The sequence below is a fragment of the Parus major genome, chromosome 1A (genome assembly GCF_001522545.3).
Source record: "Parus major isolate Abel chromosome 1A, Parus_major1.1, whole genome shotgun sequence".
Taxonomy (NCBI): Eukaryota; Metazoa; Chordata; class Aves; order Passeriformes; family Paridae; genus Parus; species Parus major.
Window position 1 is genome coordinate 31,914,377 of NC_031773.1, and position 18,119 is coordinate 31,932,495.

General features: G+C 42.7%; 1 protein-coding gene across 11 annotated transcripts in view; it reads left to right on the top strand.

Annotated features, from left to right (window-relative positions):
- The first annotated feature begins 150 nt into the window (after positions 1-150).
- MSRB3 (methionine sulfoxide reductase B3) overlaps positions 151-18,119 on the top strand; it is a 79,451-nt gene continuing 61,482 nt past the window's right edge. Inside the window, exon 1 of one of the 11 annotated variants that reach the window (XM_033514835.1) lies at positions 151-925. In XM_033514835.1, coding sequence (XP_033370726.1) covers positions 725-925 — 201 coding nt within the window. In that variant the 5' untranslated portion in view covers positions 151-724. Of the gene's footprint in view, positions 939-14,813; positions 15,030-17,947; positions 18,014-18,119 lie in introns of those variants that run through there. The other 10 variants (XM_033514836.1, XM_019006665.2, XM_033514833.1 and 7 more) reach the window with 10 other exon arrangements.

The window sequence follows — 18,119 nt, forward strand, 5'->3', positions numbered from 1 at the left end:
GAGACATTACCTTGATTCGTAAGTCATGGACGTGCCATGTTGTCTCCCCTGCCAAAGGGCAGCGGTGAAGGGCCATAACCTTGTGCTTTCAGCCTCTTCCTTGTATTTTGAGATACAAAGAGTCATCAAAGGGGTGTTGATAGATTAGAGAAGAGATTGGCTTTTTTTCTTGTCATTATCTTAGACTGCTTTAGAATTGTTTTAATGACAGGTTGAAGGTTTGGGGGGGTAGGAGGAACAAAGAAAGGGGTGTATGTCCATTATTTACAGTCAGTTGCCCCGCATACATATTCGCGTCGCGTGGGGAAGGGGAGGAGGAGGAGGAAGAGGTTGGATTTCGTTCAGTTCCCTCCGTTTTGGCAGCTGGGCACGGTGGGCACTGGGCGCTGTCCTGGTTTCGCGGCCGGTGCTGAAGTCGGGAGCGGGCTCCGGCTGGGAGCCGTGGGCCGGAGCCGTGGGGGCTGAGAGCGCTGGCCCCGCTCCCGGCCGGCGCCGGGCAGGCAGCTGAGGGGCACGGCACTCCGGCCGGGGCTCTCCCTACAACCGCGGGAACGTCTCTTTAAAGGGGCGAGGAGCCGCTTCGTCGGCCTGTCCGAAGCGCACCCTTTAAGCCTTTAGGAGAAGGCGCTTCGGCCGTGCCTCGGCGGCGGGACGGGACAGGGTGCTGGCCGCCTCCCCGTGCTGCCGGGTCGTGCCGGGCGTGCGGCGGGAGTCTCCCGGCTCCATGTTCATATTTGGCGTTGGCCGCCGGTGCCCAGGAATTTCCCGTCATGCTCCCCGGGCGGCGGGCCCGTCACTGCGCTCCCGCGGGGCGGGGGGGCCGGGGCCGCTCGCTCGCTCCCTCGGGCCGCTCCCATGCGCGCTGCGCCGCCGCCGCTGCTCCCCGCGCTCTGCCTGGCGCTGGCGGCCGCCGCAGGAGCCGCAGGTAGGAGCCGCAGGTAGGAGCAGCGCCCGGCCCCCGCCTCCACACCGGCCCCGCTGCCGTGCCGCGGGGAGGGCGGGCCGGGGGCTGCGGCGGGGGCGAGGGGAGGAGCGGCCCCGGCGGCGCGGGGGGCCGGGCCGGGCCGGGCCGCACCTGCCGGGGCGGCGGCGGGAGCGGAGGGGAGCGGGTCGCCGCTGAGGGGGACCCCGCCGGCCCTGCTGGCGGCCGAGAGCGGGGCTGGGGTCGGAGATCGCTCGGGTCGGTGCTCGTGTCACGGAGCGAGCCCCTGACAGCGCTCGTCGCCCCCGCATCCCGGCCGCATCCTGGCCGAGCCGCTCCTGCGGCCGCCGCAGCGCCTGGACCCTGGCGCAGCCCCTGGCTCCGGGTGTCCTGCGCCGACTGGAGCTCCCGGCTCAAACGGGGTGCACGGCGGAATAGCTGGCTCGGGGAAGCAGCGCTTGACCGAGCGCCTAATGAGTTCGGTTCAGCCGCTATCCCCAGCTCGGTAAATTGTGCAGCGCTGGGTCAAAAAAGGAGCTTAAACTTCTCAAATGAGCTCGCGATTTGGTTGTGTTTTTCCAAGGAAGCTCAGTGTTTTCGCTGACTAGGTTGGTTTGGCGTTATTCTTCTGACAGATACAATCGATGCAAAGGATAAAGTACAGTTTATTTCTTACTGTCCCCTGGCCGGGTAGATGTAGCTGTACTTGGTGCATCGTAATATTCCTGGGAACAGAAATGAGACTTAATTAAGCTTCCTGTAGTATTTGACAAATTAGCTATAAATGCTGTCTTTCCTGCTTGAACTGAATTTTCAGTCATCACCCTCTTAGCACCAAGACTAAAAAGTCAGTAGTCCTGACTGCACTAAAAAGTGCAGTAATCCTAAACAAGCATAGCTGTGTATTAAAAATGCCAAATCTAAAAGTAGTTATCTACAGATAAGGCCGGATGTCAGCTGTTACCTAGTGATAAATGCTGTAAGGTAGTCTCTCAAAGTCTTCTGACCAGCTTTTAGGGAAGTATAGAGCCTTACATTATGTATGCCATGCTTTTAGCTCTTTCTGTGTTGTTACTACTGAAACGGTTCTGAAGATGTGCTCTCTGGACAGATAGAAGTCAGAATGAGAAATCTGCAATAGCCAGATTCTTTTCCTTACTCATACAGCTTGCTTCTGGCAAGTCACCTGTAAATGGAACAGCCATCTCCACTCCCACTATGGCACAATGCCACTCATCTGAATCCAGAATTTAATGCTTAGAATTTGTCCTGCCTGTGTTCTTGCCCTTGCTGAGTAGACACAAGTGCTTTCTGTCTTATTTGCTGATGATTCCCAACTTTTTGTTACGTTGCTGCGTGCCTTTGCAGTTCGTCACGAATCCTTGTCTGCCAAATTTGGTTGGTAACAGTGCCCTTTGAGTCTGATTCTGGGAGTAGTTTCCATGTGGCTTGTCATCTTAATCAGACGTTTGCTCATAGTTTCTAAAAGAATCGCCTGCCTCGCTTTAGACATGGCTTATTTTAGAACAGTATTTCTCAACTGTCTTTTACAAATAATGTAGGGAATTAAATATGGTTAGCAACTTAACCAGAGTTACTAAATAATCCTAGAGTTCTGACATTAAAAAAGGAATTTTTTTAAAAAAAGTTCTGCATTGCTTTGTTAAAAGCAGTAAAATTAGCAGAGTTAAACAATATACAGTTCAGTCCAGAATGTGGTTAGTCAGTCCTTTTCCCATCCGATGTGTCTTGGATCTTAATAATACACATTTGGAAAGATCTTTTAGGAGGAAAAACAATCCCATTTTTCTTCTAAAGGCGCAATCTTTAAAAATAGTGCCTTTGTAGATGGGCTAATGTTTCTATATTTGGTAGCAAAGCCATATAAAGCAGTTGATCCTAGACAAAAATAAAGTCTTTTGACTGAATGACCTTGCTCATTTTTCCAAGTGGTAGCAATTACACGCTCGCACAGGGGTTAGTTAATTCAGATGTTTATGTCAGTACATGCTGTGAGAATTTCTTATTTTTTGTTTGTACATACAATATGAATTCCTTACAGCTGTTTGGTAAGGGCCAGCTTGCACGTGAGAGAGGTATTTGGTCCTTTGCCCTGTTATTTATGAAGGTATGGGAGGATCTTGTTTACCTACTCATGTTTTGTCAGCTTTGTAAGCTGATACTTGTGTCTGTATCATTGGAGATCCAGCCTATTTATTACCTTAGAAATGCCAGAAAACAGAATTTCTCTATTAGGTCGGTTGTTAACAGTGCTTTTGTTACTTGTTTTAAAAGATGGGATAGTAAGAGTCAGTAGGGGAAGAGAAGAGAATTCTCTGTTAAGGATTTAATCTTCTCAGACAGAAGGTTAAGAAGTCTGCCTGTCTGCATCTGACTGGCATTGCTACAAGCCAGCAATGCAGCAAAGCCATCCAATTTGAAGATAGCTTTGTTGAGCTGCATAATTCAAGTGAGTGTGTCCTCATTACAGAGCAACTCTTAAGCTACACGCAGCATTATATTAGTCATAGGTAGGGAATATGACCTTCTTTCCCCCTTTTTATTATTATCCTTTTTGTTTGTTTAAAACTGCAGTTTGGGCAGCACCAAAGCTATGTATGAACTTAAGCTATAGAGGCTTTAACTGATAGGAAAGTGGGATAAACATTGGCCTAATTATAGCTGGGTCTAGCTCTAGCGTAAGGGTTCCTTAGCCAAAAGACCCCAACAAAAATGGACCTTCAAATTCCTGATGTGTTTATGGCATTGTAATTAGGAATTACTGTCAGATAAAGTCAGGTGTGGATTTATCTTTGTCTGAGTAACTCTGAAGTTGGTATGCTTATTTTGGAACAAACCGCAAGGCCAGACAGAAATAGGGTGTTTCTTGCTTGGGAGCTCTCACATCCTTACATGGAGTTATTTCAAGGTTACTTTCTCCACACAAGACAGAGGTCTTTTAAACAGAACAGCAAAAAACCCGAGAGCTTTTGGGGCACTTTTTTTGTTGCCTCATAGAGTAAGAAGTGACACGTTAATTTTCCCTTCCCTTATTCACCTTGCTTTGGTAGGAATTATTGTTACCTTTTCAGAGGCTTCATTTCCCTCAGAAGAATCTTTGGTTCTCAGTGAGCTATTAATATGTACTAGCTTTTAAAAAAACCACAAAACTAAAGATTTAAGTCCTTCTCTATGGAAATTAGTGAATGTATAACCAACTAGCAGTGTTTTAAAATTAATTTTCAACTAACCACTTAAGAAAAGGAAGGAAACACATATTGCTTTATTAACTTCTACCAGAAATTGAAGAATGTCATTGTGTATTTTAGCAAGGATTTTTGTGTCTTTAGTGTGTGAGGATGCTGATCGGTATTTTTTGCATGAAAATAGGGTAGAAGAATTCTTTGGGAACCCCATTTATGGTGAGGTAATTGGAAATTATAATTTATCTGCTTAGCTCCAGCCTTCTGGTTCTCATTTAGCAACCTCAACACAGCATTATCTGGAAACCACACAATCTAGCAACTGGAACTGGGAATAAAGAGGCTTTTTGCAATAAGGACTTTAAGATCTGAGGAATTGAACGATACTAGCCCAAAACAGGCAAGAACAATACTTACACTTATAAGGTACTAACACAGTTTTGCTGTCCTCACAGACTTATAGTTTAGCATTGTTTTGTAGAATAATTAATAGCATAAGTACTTCTTTATTTCCAGAAGGTTTTGGATTTAAACATGAGTCAGCTTTTGAGTGTTGCACAGACAAAATCTAAGGACAGGACTTCTGCAGAGGTCCCCAGTTTGCTTTTTCCTTTCAGTAGCATCTGAACATCAGGAGTGATGATTTCTTTGAACTGTGGGCAGCAGCTTAGTGAAATGTACATAGCGTGCTCACACATTGTTTTGTTGGGAAGTGTAACCTCATCCAAGAAATTTTAAGAGTAATGTCATGCATGGCATTTGGAAATATTTCCCCATGGGTCTCTTTAACTCTGTGTTCTTCCAAAAGGGGACAACGCCTTTGCGTTTCACCTGATGGAAAACAAATCCCTACTACCAGGGAATAACAATAGCGCTGATGGAATGTGGCTGCCAAATGCCACCACTTTCACTCCCACCACACAATGAAAATGGAAAAAAAAATTCAACACATGGAACCTTAGCAGCTTCCTGGGGAAGTGATCTGTGCCAGTCGTTGCCAAAAGGAAACAGCCCACAAAGCGTTCCTTCTGGCTGAGGGGTTGCCCTGTTCTTGTTCCTCTCCGTTCCCCAGTATGTGGTTCTCAGGGAAATCCGCAGGCAAGGCTGTTCCAGCTGCCTGCACAGAGAATGTAGGTGACTTTAACAACTCTGAGGACCTTCAAGGTGGGTTGGTGGGTGGGAGCCGCATAGATGTCTCTTTCAGTTTGTGCAGCACAGTGAGTCTGGCCTTGGCTTTCTTGCAGCTGGTTCAAGAGCAAGCAGTGGCTTTATATAAAGTTGCTCAGTTGGCTAAGAAAAATGGTTGAATATACAAGCAGGCTTTGCTGCCTGGGTCAGATTGTCACCATCCTGCTGCTGAGAGGAAGCTTGATATTAAATATAAACCCAATGCATATCCATCCTGCTGCATCCTGATGATGAACAGTCAGAGCTTACACTGAGTTCAAGTTGCATTTATACTAATGGGTGATTTAGTAGTGCACTGATCCAGTCTGCACAATGCTGAAACTGAGGCTTGCAGGTCAGATTTGTTGGGCTTTCACTCCTGCACACCAACAGCACTGCCAGCCATAGCACAAATGTGAGAGAGTGGTGGGAATAAAACAGGAGCAGTTGCTTTGGCTGCCAGCTCAAGGCCAGGTGGAAAAATAGAGGTGAATCAGTCAACTGTGTGAAGTTACAGCCCTTAGATGCAAATTCAGAAGCTCCACAAATAAAATTATTTGGTTTTTCTGTAGCTTTATTGTCTCTGCTTTTGAATGGCTGCAGAAAAGGAAAATCAGCCCTGTTGGTCAAAGCCTTAATGTTTAACTGCTATGTACTTTTAGACTGTATCTTCTTTTTTTTTTTTTTTCTTTTTTTTTTCAGAATTAAAATCAGTGTGTCATCAGAAATTGTGTGTACGCGGTGGAAAAATACACTGTGCTGGCAGCACACCTCTTAACATCTCTTTTCATGGGAGAAACCAGATTGTTTGTGTAGTGCTTGTTCTGTGTACTCCTGCTTTTACTTAAAGGCAAGCTCACAGAAGGGACAAGACCTTGTAGCAAATTAGGGCCTCACTGGGAAAAGGACCCACCATATGCTCTTGGTATCTATAAACTGCTACCTGGCATCCCTCATTCAAAAATAAAAGGCAGCTTTGCTACTTGCCTCTGAACTTGAGAGGTGCTGGTTTGTACCAATTTATTCTACCAGTTGTTGAATCACACTGGGAAGAATTACAGTAGATATTTTGCAAGACTCTAGTCTCTTCCTGTGAAGACTTAAAATGTGAAATACAGTAGCTGTCTGGGGAAAAACAAGCCCTTTTTGTTGCTCTGTTACATACGAATTATAGAGCAGTACATTTTGCTCTAATGACAGTCAGGTAATAACTGTGCCAGTAATAAAGACAGTGTAATAGATGAGTGATGTAATGCTATTTTGGATGAGAGGAAGATTTTCAGAGTATTATCCCATTTCCACAATCACTCTTGTAGACTAAACAAACCCAGTGCTCAAAAATTTTTGCAGGGATTTGGCTTTCTGAACCACTCTTTTTGTTTTTACTTCTCCTCTGGGCTTTCCTTGACTGTCTTTGTCCTACACCCCAAACCAGAAGCATTTTCCAACTGATACCTCACTGCTACTGAGCAGATCAGACTTCCTCCCCAGTCCCTCCTGTTATGTATTATGTTTCTCTTTTTAATAAACTCCAGATTGTTACTCTTTATTTTTTTCTAATAATTTCACACTGTTGGCTCAATTTATTGTGACTGTAATCTTTACAACCTTTTCTGCTGTACTGCCGCTAGTCTGGCATTCTTACTTTTGATTGTCTTATGCATTTGAAGTTTTCTTTTAAAGTCCAAATGTGATTCTTTGTATTTGGCTGTATTGAATTTTATCTTGCTGGTTTTTGACAATTTCTGCAATCTATTAAATCCATCTTGAGTTCTGCTCAGCTCTTCAGGGGTGTTTCACACTCCCTGCAGGCTGGTGTCTCTGCAATTTTGGTAGTGCTACTTGATGGGTTTTGGCCCTGGTCAGTAGAAGTACTGAGCAAGTGTGTTTATTCAAGCAGGTCTGCACCTGTGGTATAGGACCTTGATCCAAAAGAAAAGTGCTTTTCCAATTTGCTTTGTCTAGAAGTATTTTATATTTGAGGTCTGTTTGATTTGCTGCTTTCCTTCTGTCTGTAGAGTACAAGGAAAGAAGGAAAGTATGTTAGTTATGGGGTTAGATTCTGGCAAGCCCATCATGATGGCTTACTGCTTTCTAATTTTCACTGCCTGCTTATGGATTGTTTAGTATATTGTTTCAAAAGCTTTCTGTGTATTGAAGATATATCTATGGCCATGTAATTCACCAGTCAGTCTTTTCTTCCTTTTTAAAAATGGATATTATCCTCTTCCTCTTGAGATTTTGTAAAGGCAAAAATCTTTCGAAAATCTTTGAAGGTACATTCTCTTTTCTGAACAATTTCCTCTCCTTGTTTCCCAAACACTTAGAATAAATTTCCTAATTTGTCAGAAGAGGAAGAGCAACCTCAGGGAAACATTTCAGGCACACAGGACAGCTCCATCCTGGAATATAGTGATCAACATCAGTATGCCTAATTTCTGATAGTCTCATATTTATGCAGCTAAAGTACCTGAGGTGTAGTTCCTAAGAATGAGATGGAAAGCTTGATAGACTTTGATAAAGATTTCTAAGAAAAAGAAAAAGAAAAAGGAGTTTTGGCAGCTCTAGTGACAATTTTTGTGCAGAGCAAGGTCTGCACAACAGATTTCAAGTTTGAAAGTAGTCACTGTAACTACTTCAGGCAATTGCCTGTGCTGTTTCTTAAAAAGTCCTATTTCCAACCTGATAATAAGATGTGTTGCATTTATTTTCTTTGTATTGGGTTACAAAGTGTGAAATTTGCAGATGGGCTTAACTGATTATAGATTATGGGTTATTAATTTTCTTATTTGTTTTGCTGAGCAACTACAGAGAATTTTCAAACATATAGAAAACTGTAAGAGAATGTGAATTTGTGCATACATGCCAAGGCTATAAAAATAACATACTGAACAAATGTATTAGAATTCTAGTCAGTAATTATTATTTCAAAAATACTTCAGATGGACATAGAGCTTCACTGTTTTATCCTGACTGGGGATGCTGAGGGCCCTCACTGAGATGTGCTGAAGTGAACCATAGGAGAAGGGCCCTGTGCTGGGGTGAGGATGCTCTGGGGACATGGCTGAGTTGCTGAGGAATTTCTGATGTCTCAGGGTGGTGTGAAATATCAAGACCAAGATGGGAAAGATGGGCCCTGATGGTTTAAGTGCAGGATTTTCTTTTTTTAGAGTGCGAGTCCAAGTAGGACAGAAACAAACTGCATTTTGGGGCAATGCTTAATGAAGTTCCTGACAGCAGTCTGTGGCGGGGGGGCTGCCTGTGGGTGCCTGCTGCTGCCTCTGCTGAAGGAAGTGGAACAGATGTCACTTTTAGGGACAGATTATGCAAAGAAAACATCAACATTTATCTTAGGCTATTGATCCAGAGGAAAGCTAAATTACAAAGCCATGAAAGTAGCCGAAGGTTGAGGGAAGAGGGGAAGGGGGTGTTCCACGCATGCCTGTGTGGCTGCTGCTAAGCCTAGCACTGCTGTAAGTCTGCTTTAGCAGAGCAGGAGAAAATATTTATGGGGTTTTCTTCCTAAGGTAAGTGCTTTTTGCCCTGCAGGAAAGGTTTTGCATGGTTATTGTAAGTCCAGCTGGAGGATTCATAAATACTCATAGGATGAGTATTTTTGCCTTTTGAATGCATTTAGGACCGGGAAATGTGGATTGAAAAAAATGTAAAGTTGAATATATATTTTCAGTCAATTAAAAGATGTGGAAGAGACACTTTTGTGTTTTGGACACTTCAAATAGAATTGAAGAGAAGGGAAATAATTTAAGCAATTTTTGCTAGAATTAATACTTCTTTTGTTCAAGATTTGAAGAATAACTTTAGGATGCCTAAAAGTGCAGCTGCTTTTGTGGCACAGACAGTGTAACTACATTTAGCTAATTAAAAAAATTAAATGCTGTGTTTATGGACTTTTAAACTGCACCGGAATGAAAATCACAATTCAGCTCAGAGATTCCACATGATATTTTCCATTGAAAACGTTTGTCTTTGGAAGGTATTCAGAGGCTGGAGCATCTCTTCTATGAAGACAGGCTGAGAGAACTGGGTTTGTTCAGCCTGGAGAAGAGAAGGCTCTGGAGAGACCTTAGAGCCCCTTCCAGTACCTAAATGGAGCTTCAAGAGAGCTGGAGAGGAACTTTTCACAAGGACCAGGACTGACAGGACAAGGGGCCATTTGGCTTTTAACTGAGAGGAGGCTTAGGTTAGACATTAGAGAGCAATTCTTGACTGTGAGGGTGGTGAGGCACTGGAACAGGTTGCCCAGAGCAGCAGTGGATGCCCCATCCCTAGAAGTGTTTGAGGTCAGACTGGATGGGCCTTTGAGCAATCTGGTCTAATGGAAGGTGGCCCTGCCCTTGGTAGAGGAGCTGGAACCAGATGATCTTTGAAGTCCCTTCCAACTCAGCCCATTCTGTGATTTTATGGCTCTATGACATTTTTTCTTGTAAGAAGTAGAGTCTTGAATAAATGGTTTTTATCCCTTTAATTACCTAAATACAGGTAGATGTACATATAATCCTGGTTATTAAATGGCAGAAAATTTGGGTAGTGGTTTAAAATCAAGTGGTCTTTATATTTGAATCAAATTTATTGCTGTTAGGATAGAATCAGTTTTCCTTGTTCTCTCACTTTTCAGTCATTGACATTCAGTATTCACTCAAAGCTTAGGTTGTACTTTCCTTACTTGCTGTGGTGTCGTCTCACTGCTATTCATAAAAATAAAAGCACAACCTTGACAAGAGAAGACTTAGGAGTTTCTCTTTTACTTTATGGTATTTTATTTTGTTATGTATTAGATGTTTGGGGTTGTTTTCAGCTGCATAAGGCTTCTTTGGTATTTGGATGATAAATGTTCCTATTGCATTGTATAAGGCATTCTTTTATGTTTGTTTGTTTGTTTGTTTGTTATTTGTGCAAAGTCTGACCCTCTATATGGTATAATTTTAAAAAAATATTTTTGGATAAAAGGCTGAGGTTTTCTTGTATATTCATAAGGCTGCTCTGCATACCGTCGTGACACAATCTGTGTGATCAAAGTTGCATTTTTAAAGGATGCTTTCGTTCTGTTGACATAGGCGTAGAGCTGTGTGTGCTGAGGATGTTTGAAGGACAACTCACGGGGCTGTGCAGTGTGTGATCTGTACCAAAGGCAGCTGGCACCGCTCGGTGGTGAGGAGCGGTACTGGCTTGTATAGAAAGCCACGTGGAAAATTTCCATCTAAGGGAGACTGCTGGAGAGAGATTGGCAGCTATGATGTCTTTAACTCGAAGTGCTTTTCTAACAGCTGGGATGATAAAAAAAGAAACCACCACCTGAATTGCTCTGAGATGAAGTATTACTATCTGACAGAGAAATCATAACTAAATTTTATAAACCCTTTACTTAAAAACATTTTTACAAAATACAAGATAGTTCTGGTTCAGAGACTGATCTAAAAATTTTATTTTCTCAAGTAGGAAATAATACAAATACAGGGAGGTAATTCAGCTTTCAAATGGCTTGTGCTAAGAATGCAGAATGAATGAAATGACACAAACAAAACAAAAGCATCTTTTGCCCTGGAAGTTTATTTTCCTAGCGGGTTGTTAGGCATCTGTAAGGACATTATCTGCATATACACGTAGGCAGATATTAGCACTAACCACTTTTTCAATTAAAAGAGTTTTAAATATCTTAAAAATCTGCTTGCAATAGACCTATTGATTGTTTGTTGGTTATTTCCCATATACACTGTAATAACTCCATGACATCCATTGAGAATGCCTTAGTTTCCTGCTGTGGCAGGGAGTGTTGGGAGTTTTTATTCCCTGGTACAGATTTTACTCTGAGAGCTCATTAAACTGGAGGACAAAACCATATCTGGAATCACAACTCTTTTGGTCCGATGTGTTCAGGGACTTTGTCTCCTTCAGTGGACTAGTAGGTGTCATTTCTGCATTTCCTTACAACAAAGAAACGTAGCAACATAAAGGACAGCCATCAAATTTATGTGGTCTGTGATGTCTGAGAATTCATTTTCTCTGTGCAGCAGAAGTGGCCGCTTCCTTCATCCCTCCCGCAGTCTGTGCGTGCCACACGGGTCGGGAGTGCACGCTCAGCAAACAAACCTCTGCAGGGCTGGTTTGCACGCCTCTCATTGTGGAACAAGTGAGATGGTGCTCTTCTGAAAAGAGTGCACTGTTTTGTTGTGTTGCTTTGAAGTCCTGTTAAGTCATGCCAGTTAGCTGGAGACTTTCTCTTCGCTTCATTTATGAGATATTCTACCTAAGAGAAACTAACTGCTCATGTCACGTATCTATTGTGCATTGTTACCCAGGCAAATAATCTTTGTAAGGTGTGAAAAAGTCTGCTGAGTTACAGAGTAATGTGTAACACTATTTAAAAGAATGCCAATTCCAAATGCTGCATTTGTTTAATCTTCAAAATTAGTTTTTGGGGTTTTTTTATTGAAAACTAAAAGATGTTTCAGAAAAGCAGGGTAGAAACTTCTGTTGAAGGGCTTCTGTTCCTTGCTATAAAAGGAAGTTGTATTTAACATGATGCATGGGATTTGTCCCAAATTAAAAATAGAATAGAAAGCTTGTTATCTCTGCTGTATTAGTAAGCCTGACAATGCAAATAGTGGCAGAAAGGGAGACAAACCTAATCAAACCAACCTGATAGCAAAAATAGGTTTCATGTCTTCAAGTGCTAGGGGTACCCCTTGGATAGTTCTATTCACAGCAGTAACCCAGAAGTTTTTAATATTTATTTTTTTCAACTTTTGGTCTTGCCAGTAGGAATTGTTAAATAAAAAGGTTATTTCCAGAACACTTGTATCTCATCATCTGAGGACCAGAAGCAATTAAATCTTTACAGCTCTGCTGGAGAGGACTGCCTGGAATGGAAAAGATGAGAAATTTTTCAAGATGTTGAAAGGATGGTGATTCTCGGAAAAGACCCATTTAAGAATAGTTTATGACTGTTGTAGTTATAAACTCACTGCCGTAAAAGGAATGTGCTGTATGTTGGCAGGCTGCCAAGTCAGGGAAAATGAAAGTGCAGCTCAGCACTATTTTAGTGTATCAGATCTGGGAGGAGCAGGAGTTGGGGGGGGAATCCCAATTGGCCTATATTTACTTTCCTTTGTGAAGTACTGCTAGTCCTAACTATTAGGAAGCAATCTGCAAATGATAGATATATGAGCACTTGCAAGACTTAGAGACTCACTGGTTTCTGCCCTTAGCCAAGAATCCTCTTTCATCCCAGGATTGGAGACTCCTTTCTTGTCATGTTTCTTCTCTGCCTTGGGGTTGCTGCTTTTTTGTGTCTCTTTGCAGTTTCACTTTTCCCATTTAATGTCTTGTTCACAAGGCTTGCATGTCTTGTCTCTACATTAATGAAATCTCCTTCCATTTTACTATCCTCCCTAAGCACCAAGCAGCCTAAGGATAAAGTAAGGAGGGTATTAGTCTGTAAGGCAATGCTTGTCAGTTGTGTATCACAGAGGGGGACTCAGTGTGAGCAGATGAGCATTTCTGCTCATTCTCTTTTCCTGCTTTCCTCTGGCTTTTGTCTGATCTCAGCCTTTAGACTTTTCTTCTTCCTTCCCTACTCTCACCATTAACAGGAGGAATATAGAAGGCGTTGCTGCTGCAACTTCACAGCTAGAAATATGAAAAGGATGCCTCAGGAGCATCAGTAGACTGGACTGTATAACCTCATAACCTCATTTCACAGGAGAAGGAGGGCTAGCCTGTGGGCACTGTGAGGAAGCCGTGGGACTGGGGAGGGCCTTGTGCACCCCTCGAGCTTGAGCAGCCGTGTTGTGTGTCATGTTTGTTGTGCCCAGGCAGGCGTCTGCCACCTCCAGCCCTGCTGGCTCTGCAGGTGCAGGGACAACTGCTGCAGTTCATGTTATGAAGCACTGAATAGACTCCCCAGTTAGTGACTTCTCTGGCTGCTTTAACGATCATTCCTATCAGTAAGGGCCATTGAAACACCTGGATCTGACAGTATCCTAAAGCATATGTGAGCCAAACCAGTACTTGAAAATGTTTTATGTGCGTTTTGCAGAAAGGTTTTTATAAGCTGGAGTTTCAGTTGCTCTGGGAAGGGTTTAAGAACAAAATCCAGTATAAAAGAATATGTAAAATTCAAGAAAACAAAAAGGTTTTGAATTTCACTGTTTAGGCTCCTTTCTAATAGCAGTACTAACTTCAAGTTTAAACCTTGACGTTTCCTGTTGTTCCATTTAAATATTACAAGGTATGGCAGTAATTACCTCTTTTATCAGGGCACAGTGTAAACTTCCTAAAAGTAGACAGGATTGCCATTTGGTTTGCACATTCCAGCACAAGCAGCTAAGGGGAACATGCTTTAATTGAGAGTCTTGAAAGTAGAGTTGGAATTCAGGTCTAATACTTCAGATTTTTGTGGCTGTAATTGAGAAGCTAATATTGTATGGGGGGAGGGGGGGGAATAAATGCTGACAAGCATGCAAGTTACATGCTACAGTACTTGATAGACCTCTAAGGTTAATGCAATTAATTTCATTTAGAATGTTTTATTCCTCTTCTAAGTCTTTGAGAAGCTTAAATTTGGTTATGGTTATGGTTATCCTAGCTGTTAATTATTAAAGTATTTTATTCTCATCAGTTAGCTTTTGTAAGGTATTTTAATAGCAAATAGCAAATCACAAACTTTTGATGACACCTAGTTTGCATTATCAACAGATGTACAAGCACATGAAGATCCAGAGCGTAAAATCTCTCTTTAAAAGTAAATTTCATAGAATCACAGAATAGTTTGAGTAGAAGAGACCTTAAAGATCATCTAGTTCAAAAAACCTCTGTTGTGGCAGAGACACCTCCCACTTGACCAGGTTGTTCAGAGCCCTATTCAACCTGGCCTTGAACGCTTACAGGGATGTGACGTTCACCACTTCTCTGGACAGCCTGCTCCAGTCACGGTGAAGAATTTCTTCCTAATATCTAATCTAAACTATCCTTTCCCAGGCTTTTGCCACTTACCTTTACTAATTTGTGCCTAATGCTTTAAATACAGTATGGTGCATTGAAACATGCAGTTGTCTAAAAATATCATTATAAAGCACAAATGCATATTCACAGGATGTGTGGTTTTTTGATGGCTGAAGGCTGCCTCCTCATGGTTCTCCCAGGCTGTTGGGAGGCTAGAACAGCCCAGGTAGTGAGGTATATAAGTGTTAGAATACTTTGTGCACTGCAAAGGGTGCTAGTTTCAGGATTAGAGATCTTGGATTGGAGTAGGAACTGGAAATCTTCCCTACTTATTTCGATGATAAATAACCAGCAGTCATCAGGCCCCTGCTGAAAAGTTTTCCTGTACTCCAGTCTCCTGCCACAGCTGGCAGCTTCACAATGGTTTATTAAACATCTCTTACAAGCTATTCAACATTGCCTTTGTCTGCACTTTAGCTTACATCATGACAAACCTGAGATATTACCTGCACACTGTAAAGTCCCTTAAAGCCACCAAGTGTAGTGTGGAGAACAGGAAAGACCAAGGTTTTTGTGTTAGCACAGAATGTATTGAGGGAAGATGACTAGGGAGTAAATAATTGTTCAGAAAGACAGATTAGAAAGCAAATTCAGAAGGACATGATCTACTGAAACACTTGCTTATGTGGTTCTTTCTTTAGGCCACACCTTTTATTTCTGCAGTTCCTGAGAGTTGATCTGTCCTGTCTGCTGACTCTGACTGGCAGCAGCTTTAGGTGAGCGAAAGCCAAATATAAAAGTAAATATCCAAATGTTAGAACTGAAATATATATATGTATATATATATATATATATATATATATATATATATATATATATATANTATATATATATATATATATATATATATATATATATATATATATACATACATACAAAATACTCCACTAAGTTTTGTCAGGGAAACATTTGATTATAGTTTGCTTTGTGTCAAAATAAACAAGTAAACCCATTGCAAAACGACTGTTCAAACTTATTGTTGGACTGAAAAAACTTTACAAAACAAATAGTGATAAAAATTAAAATGTTAATTTAACACTTGAGTACACTAGACTCCCAGGCCTTTACTTCTTTCTAGCTTGTTTGGCCTTCTTTAGTGTAGCAATATTTTTGCTCTTTGCTTTTGCCAGTGACATAGGAATTTCTGACAAGAGCCTGGGAGCCTGGCTCTCTGACTAGTGTGTGCCTATCTCTTGTTTCCTGCCCTCCAAATGAGGCCAGAGACTTTGGGCTGGGGGAAGGGAAATTGGAAAAAAGTAGAAACCTCACACTACTAAGGTCTTATTATTGGGGCAAGAAAAAACTCCTGATCCTTCCCTTAAGAATTTGTGAATGCTTTTTTAATTTACTTGTAAAGAGCTAAAACTTCATGTTTTTTCTTGTGAGAGCTGGGATTCTCATGTAATTTTAGGAATTCTGGAGCTGTGTTGTCAGGAAAAACACTGAATATGGAAAAATTTAAGCCAGTAGTGTTACGAGCTCCCAAGACCCTTGATGTTTCCCCTACTGCTCTTAAAATCAAGACGTGGTAATATCAGAATTTAACCTCTGAAGCTGTTCTTCACTCAAAGAAATTTTTCTAGTTGCAGACAGAGGTTGAAAAAACATAGCATGAGTACATACAAAGTTCGTAATTTCCGAAGGACAAATTTGACAGACCACCTATGTTACTTTATAGCTAATAATTTTGGGCCCAAACTTATGTTTCCTGAATGTCCACAATGGACAATATAGAAGCTTTTGAGAGCTGGTAGTTTCTTAATATTTGCCAACAGAGGGCTCCTAAACGGGAGACTTCCCTGGAGTTAAAATGTGCGTCCTAGAAAACTGCTTCTGAAACCCAGCTAATGACATAGTTACTGCTGTATTTGTATTATCTTTACTTAAAAGATACACAAGTTATTGTTGAGCATGGTGTCCTTCTTATGAGAGCCAGACAGATGGAAGATCCATGTACTCTATTAAAGAGTGAAGTGCAGTGAAGGGGCTCCAAGGGCTCTGATGGTACCCAGGGACAACTGTGGAGGAGCCAACAGTGTCCTAGGTGTTGCAGGCAGCACAGCAAGCAGCATGTGTTTTTTAAAACAGGGCAATCCAACAAAATAAACCCAAACAGTGATGTGTAAATGCATTGTCTCCTTCCCTGAACTGTGTGTTGTGGTCTGACCTCTTCATGTAGCATCTGTCCTAGAGCAAAGAGGCATATTGCAGTACTGCAATAAAGATATGGGGGGTGGTAAGTGTGTGTGGTATAAGTGCAGCGCTGTGGCACTCACTGTGGCTCAGACATGTGAGTCGTGTTAGCTTTGCTGTCCCCGGGCCACCTGGCCCTAGCACTGGCAAGGTGAGGAACTGTGCTAGTACAGCTGGGCTCACTTGGGCCTCAGGCAGGTACCTCCAGCACCAGCATGAGGGCTTTGCTTAACCTATAGAGAGCTAGGCATGTGTAGCATGGGAGTTTAAACCATCAGCCTTCTGTTCCCACAACGGTGTTTTCACAGAATCTTTTAGGTTGGAAAAGACCTCTGAGATCATTGAGTCCAACCTTTGACTTGTCAACTAGACCATGGTACCTCCTTGGGAAGCCCATTCCAATGTCTAATCACCTTTTCTGTGAAGAAATTCTTCTTCATGCCCAACCTAAACCTCCCCTGACGTAACTTCAGACTGCGTCCTCTCATCCTACTGTTAGCTGCCTGGGAGAAGAGGCTGACCCCCATCTGGCTATAACCTTCTTTCAGGTAGTTGAAGAGAGTGATAACATCACTCCTGAGCCTTCTCTTCTCCAGGCTAACCAACCCCAGCTTCCTCAGCTACTTCTCATCAGACACTTTGTGCTCCAGTCACTTCACCAATGACATCGCCCTTCTCTGGACTTCTTCCTGTGTTTCTTGTCATGCTCTGGCTGTTCCTCTTAAGTAAATCAGAGACATAAACATGGCACCTGAGCCTGTTAAAGATTATGGCCGAGCTTGCATGCACCACAGAAAGAGCAGAGGAAAGATATGAACCTGTCCCAATGTTACTGTCATTCTCCCTATATCCGTTCTTTATACCCAGGGAATTGGCAGGTGGGGTGAAAGACCTCCAAACCAAACATGTTAATTGCAATGAGTTTGACTTTGCCCTTTTCCTTACTGATTCTTCATAAGCCATTCTTCTAGGGGTCTGTAAGCTTTGTGCAGGAAGGTTTGTGTGCATATGGTACCTGGCACCAGGAGGTCTCCTCCCACTGGAACTACTGGGCATTGCTATAATGTACAGAGTAAATAGAAATAGCAATCAAAGCATCACCAATAAAAGAGTAAATCTGATTAACTGCAATAAAGCACTTTCATGGATGCTCAGTGATATTTTATTGGGCTCTCAGGACTTGCATATCCTCCAAATCTTTATGAATACATGAGAGTAAATAATAACATTTTGGTGAACACTGAAATACTTGGCATTTTCAAGAGGCCAGGATCTATTTTATAATTCTCGGGGATTTAGAATCATTTCCTTTAAGCTGTTTACAGTTGAAGGAGGGAGGAGGAGGGCAGGGAGGCGGTGTCGGTCCGGGCTGTCAGCGCAGCGCCTCGCAGCAGCGCGCTGGGCGGCGACCGCTAGGCGGCGCCACGCCCGCTGGCCGCTGGCCGCCAGGGGGCGCTCGATGCCGCTGCTGCCGGAGCGCGGGACCGACCTCACCCGCGGCTGCGGGGTAGTGTGGGGTGTGAGGGGTCTGTGGGGCAGTGTGGGGTGTGAGGAGTCTGTGGGGGTCTGTGGGGCAGTGTGGGGTCTGCGGGGCAGTGTCGGGGCTGCGGGGC